Raw genomic sequence first — 6,000 nt, 5'->3', positions numbered from 1 at the left:
TTTCCATTTGTGTTTTGAACCGGTGCAGTTTTCCTTGAATATCCGGCTTCAGAGAATCTGAACAATTTGTTGTTGGTTTTCCTCCATTTGACAGGGAAGGTAATCGAACCTCACCTGTCTGATGAGCCTCCACACATTGACTGAGTTTGCGAATGGCATTCTCCTGCATTGTCAAACTATGATTGGTATGTGTCCATTGATGTTCCATTTGTCCAGTGATCACAGAGACACCTCTCCCAGTCTCTCTGAACAGGGTAACAGGAAGAGGTTGAGGGGAGGGGTAAATGGTGGAGATGTTATAGGAGATGTTAGGGTTAGTGCTATCCAACTCCATTAGTCCATCGAGTCCTTCCACAATGAAAGAATCCCGAACATGATTACCATCAGGCGTGTCCACATTGACACAGTATGGGGTTCCAACACAACACATGATTCAACCTTGTGTGGATGGTGTCATGGGTGTTTCTCTTCAAGTCCCTGTTTGGGCGCCAATTTTGGATCGGTATTTATTAGAGAGGGGTACAAATAAAGATTTTGTTCGGGCGTCAGGCAGGTATTAACCATGCCGGAAGGAAAAGAGTAGAATAGAGAGTGTACCACCACCAGACCCACAAACCTCAGCAGAAGAGACTGCCTAGAGTGTAGCCTGTTTACCAGATAGCCAGTGGAGAGAAAAGAGAATACACACCCTATAAAACCCATATCACAGCACAGGGGTAACCCCACCAAGAATAACTCATACAATAATAATAATAATAATGGCAGAGCAATTGATCAGCAACTTCATACAAGAAAGAACCCAGTCATCAACAGAGGATTTGCAGTAATATGTATTTTCTTCCAGTAGAGGAGTGCAGAGGGTGTTCATAGACACAACAAAGGCCTTAAAAATGTCCACAATCTTCACCCCACCTCAATAGTTTATTTTTCATATACAGAGGATACAGAGGGGTGCAATGAAATTCTTACTTTTACATCTCAACCGCACAGTGAAATAACAAAAAATTCTAATATCAAAAATCCCAAAATCAAAAGTCCTAAATCTCCTCTGGAGGGAAAGGTATGACACAGAACCAAATTTGTGAAGATAAATGATTATTGATCTAAGCCCTGCAGGAACTTACCCTGACATGATTCCAACATTTGTCTGAGATGTCAGGAACAATCTGACATTGGTTTGAAACGTACACTCTGGTTTCTTAGTGTGTAGGTGTGTGTCACTCTCTTTCCCTCTGTGCTTCCTCCCTGCCTCCCTGTCTCCCTCCCTCCCTGCCTCCCTGCCTCCCTCCCTCCCTGCCTCCCTCCCTCCCTGCCTACCTCCCTCCCTGCCTCCCTGCCTCCCTGCCTCCCTCCCTCCCTGCCTCCCTGCCTCCCTGCCTCCCTCCCTCCCTCCCTCCCTGCCTCCCTGCCTCCCTGCCTTCCTGCCTCCCTCCCTCCTCCCTCCCTGCCTTCCTGCCTCCCTCCTGCCTTCCTGCCTCCCTCCCTGCCTTCCTGCCTCCCCCTCCTCCCCTGCCTCCCTCCCTCCCTGCCTCCCTCCCCCTGCCTCCCTGCCTCCCACCCTCCCTGCCTCCCTGCCCCCTGCCTCCCTGCCTCCCTGCCTCCCTCCCTCCCTGCCTCCCTGCCTTCCTGCCTCCCTCCCTCCCTGCCTTCCTGCCTCCCTCCCTCCCTGACTTCCTACCTCCCTCACTCCCTGCCTTCCTGCCTCCCTGCCTCCCTGCCTCCCTGCCTCCCTGCCTCCCTCCCTCCCTGCCTTCCTGCCTCCCTGCCTCCCTCCCTCCCTGCCTCCCTCCCTCCCTGCCTCCCTGCCTCTGTTAGACTTCAGCATTGCAATGTTTTGCACATTACATTTCCTGTGTTTGAATCTGACATGCAGGTTTTGTTTTCATTTTCCTTTTTCGCCAAACTGAATATGATAATGTCGCCAGGGAATTGCTAGATGAAAAGATTTCTGTGGAACTGTCAGTTTATTTTTTGCGCAGACAAGATGAATTGTACAACAGCAGCATTGGGAAACATTGCAACATGCATTATAATGAAATCAGCCCTCTCTTCTTTTCTCTCTGAAGAGCTGGGTTTGGTGACGGTGTTTGGAAACTAAACTAGATTAGCAATAAAAGATATTTCCATTTAAAAAAAAATAATGTAGCTTTCTGCTTTCTCTGTGTGTCTGTGTGTGCATGCGTGCATGTATGTGCGTGTGTGCATGCGCGTGTGTACATGTGTTTGTTTGTAAAAATGACTCCAATCAGTGAATGCAACACTTGTGTGATTGGATGAAACACATATCAGACAGACTGTGATTGGATAAAGTGAATCTCAGACAAACATATTTCAATCTGATCAGTTAGCAGAGAGTTTGCTACTCTACAATTCAAAATCAATTTCCAAAGCATTTACAGCTCCCCTTTAAATTGTTTTGCTCTGACGCCTTACCGCCTCTAACCTCTTGGCTGGTGTGTTTGTTGTCTCAAACTTGTGGAAAAGCAAAAATATACATTTCCCTTCTCAACAAATGGACAGCATAACTATTTTGTCTGTTACTGTTCTGCAAATAGCAGAAAAACATATTTAAGTGTTTGTTCTGTCTACAGGGCCAAATAAAGGGCCATTTGGAATCAACCCTGTGGTTCACACATAAACCCACACAGACCCTGAAACTCTCTTACTTGTTGTGGTGTGTCTGTGTGTGTTCTCCCTGCAGCGATGAAGAAGGGCCGTTTCTGGATCACCCCTGACCCCTACCACAATGACGACAACATCCAGATCGGCCGTGAGGTCAAGATATCCTGCCAGGTATGCACACACACACACACACACACACACACACACACACACACACACACACACACACACACACACACACACACACACACACACACACACACACACACACACACACACACACACACACACACACACACACACACACACACACACACACACACACACACACACAAAACACACCATCCCCTTTTCAAACACATACTCAACTCGACACTCCATCCAGGTGGAAGCCACGCCCCCTGAGGAGCTGACGTTTGGCTGGCTGAAGAATGGGCGTGCCTTGCGTAGCTCCGAGCGAATGGTCATCACCCAGACGGACCCTGACACCTCCCCTGGCACCACCAACCTGGACATCATCGACCTGAAGTTCACTGACTTTGGCACCTACACCTGTGTGGCTGCGCTGAAGGGAGGGGGCATACCTGAGATCAGCATTGATGTCAACATCTCCTCCACTACTGGTGAGTCTCACACACCGCCATGTCAGAGCAGGAGATTGGCCTATACACCCCCCCCCCCCCCCAGCAACATACCACCGTGGCGGATAGAGACTTTCATAAGGCTACACTGTGTATACATCCCAAATGGCACCCTCTTCCCTATATAGTGCACTACTTTTAACTAGAACCCTATTGGCCCTGGTCAAAAGTAGTGCACTATACAGGGAATGTACAGTTAGTCACACACAGCAGTCATACAGTATATACATCATGGAGACTGTAGCAACACACACACAGTAATAGAAATGTTCACTTGTGCTAAAACATACACACTAGAGAATACACTTTCATAATTTCTCTATTTCACAAAAACATCTCATGCTCACCTATTGAATTTACGCCTATTCAGGTGTTGTTTCCATAATGTGACCTATTTTCTGCCCCAAATTAATCTGAATGTAACATCCAATCCTATTGCCTGATATCCAAACTAAATTAATGGGCTTCATCCCAAAAAGCACCATATGCCCTATATAGTGCACTACTTTTGACCCGGACTCTGGTCAGAAGTAGTGGACTAAATATGAGACACTGCCATACTCCAAAACTAAATCCATTCCCTCTCTTCATCGAACTGGCTGCTGCTATTACCATTTGTTCGACTTCCTTGACGTTCATTGTACATACACTTGAAGTCGGAAGTTTACGTCCAACTTGTTCTATAGGATTGAAGTCAGGGCTTTATGATGGCCACACCAATACCTTGACATTGTTGTCCTTAAGCCATTTTGCCACAACTTTGGAAGTATGATTGGGGTCATTGTCCATTTGGAAGACCCATTTGCTACCAAGCTTTAACTTCCTGATGACTGATGTCTTGAGATGTTGCTTCAATATATCCACATAATGTTCCTACCTCATGATGCCATCAACTTTGTGAAGTGCACCAGTCCAACCTGCAGCAAAGCACGCCCACAACATGATGCTGCCACCCCTGTGCTTCACGGTTGGGATGGTGTTCTTCGGCTTGCAAGCCTCCCCCTTTTTCCTCCAAACATAATGATGGTCATTATGGCCAATCAATTCTATTTTTGTTTCATCAGACCAGAGGACATTTCTTCAAAAAGTATGATCTTTGTCCCCATGTGCAGTTGCAAACCATAGTCTGGCTTTTCTATGGCGGTTTTGGAGCAGTGACTTCTTTCTTGCTGAGCAGCCTTTCAGTTTATGTCAATATAGGACTAGTTTACTGTGGATATATATATATTTTGTACTCGTTTCCTCCAGCATCTTCACAAGGTCTTTTGCTGTTGTTCTGGGATTGATTTGCACTTTTCGCACCAAAGTACGTTCATCTCTAGGAGACAGAAAGTGTCTCCTTCCTGACGGGTATGAGGGCTGCATGGTCCCATGGTGTTTACTTGTGTACTATTGTTTGTACAGATGAACGTGGTACCTTCAGGTGTTTGGAAATTGCTCCCAAGGATGAACCAGACTTGTGGAGGTCTACAATTTTTTTCTGAGGTCTTGGCTGATTTCTTTTGAATTTCCAATGATGTCAAGCAAGAGGCACTGAGTTTAATGGTAGGCCTTTAAATACATCCACAGGTACACCTCCAATTGACTCAAATGATGTCAATTAGCCTATCAGAAGCCTATCAGAAGCTTTTAAAGCCACATAATTTTCTGGAATTTTCCAAGCTGTTTGGGTTAGAGAGGAGAAGAGAGATATGGGTTAGAGAGGAGAAGAGAGGTATGGGTTAGAGAGGAGAATAGAGGTATGGGTTAGAGATGAGAAGAGAGGTATGGGTTAGAGAGGAGAGGAGAGGTATGGGTTAGAGAGGAGAGGAGAGGTGTGGGTTAGAGAGGAGAAGAGAGGTATGGGTTAGAGAGGAGAAGAGAGGTATGTGTTAGGGAGGAGAAGAGAGGTATGGGTTAGGGAGGAGAGGTATGGTTTAGAGTGGAGAAGAGAGGTATGGGTTAGAGAGGAGAAGAGAGGTATGTGTTAGGGAGGAGAGGAGAGGTATGGGTTAGAGAGGAGAGGAGAGGTATGGGTTAGGGAGGAGAGGAGAGGTGTGGGTTAGAGAGGAGAAGAGAGGTATGGGTTAGAGAGGAGAAGAGAGGTATGTGTTAGGGAGGAGAAGAGAGGTATGGGTTAGGGAGGAGAGGTATGGTTTAGAGTGGAGAATAGAGGTAAGGGTTAGAGAGGAGAAGAGAGGTATGGGTTAGAGAGGAGAAGAGAGGTATGGGTTAGAGAGGAGAGGAGAGGACCCAATCGATAAAACGCCTCAGAAAATAGGTATTTCGAATTGGGATTTCCACTTGGAATGCCTGTTCTTTACAAGCGTGCAGTCTCTCATCCCATCCCAGACATTCTGAATTTGCTGGTTGTTGATTTGGTGTGTTTCAAAGGCTCCAGTGGATGGTAGCTTCCTGATAAATATGTGTGTGTGTTTGTGCTTCTGCGTGCGTGGGTTAGTTCAAGCAAAATTCTTCCTTGTCGGGACATTTCCCACATCCCCATGAGGACAAAGGCTATTTTAAACTTAGGGGTTAGGTTTAGGGTTATAGTTATAATTAGGGTTAGAATTCTGGTTAGGATAAGGAGTTAGTGGTTTGGGTTTAGGGTTAGGAGTTAAAGTTTGGGTTCTAGGTTACAGATTAAGGTTAGGGATAGGGTAAGTGAAAATAGTATTTAGATTGGAAATCAATTTGATTTCCCCATGAAGATAGAACAGAGTGTGCGTGTGCGTGTGCGTGTGTGTGTGTGTGTGTG

At 46.2% G+C, this 6,000-nt stretch overlaps 1 protein-coding gene across 2 annotated transcripts in view; it reads left to right on the top strand.

The window, feature by feature from the left end:
* The window catches only part of LOC123995702 (MAM domain-containing glycosylphosphatidylinositol anchor protein 2-like), a 423,303-nt gene that overhangs the window by 225,769 nt on the left and 191,534 nt on the right, over nt 1-6,000 (top strand). For both annotated transcript variants that reach the window (XM_046299372.1, XM_046299371.1), the window contains exons 7-8: nt 2,702-2,793; nt 3,008-3,245. In XM_046299372.1, the coding sequence (XP_046155328.1) occupies nt 2,702-2,793; nt 3,008-3,245 (330 nt within the window). The remainder of the gene's footprint in view (nt 1-2,701; nt 2,794-3,007; nt 3,246-6,000) is intronic.

This window comes from Oncorhynchus gorbuscha, linkage group LG14, assembly GCF_021184085.1.
Source record: "Oncorhynchus gorbuscha isolate QuinsamMale2020 ecotype Even-year linkage group LG14, OgorEven_v1.0, whole genome shotgun sequence".
NCBI lineage: Eukaryota > Metazoa > Chordata > Actinopteri > Salmoniformes > Salmonidae > Oncorhynchus > Oncorhynchus gorbuscha.
Note: the sequence above shows the minus strand (reverse complement) of the source record. Positions and strands in the feature narration are given on the sequence as shown.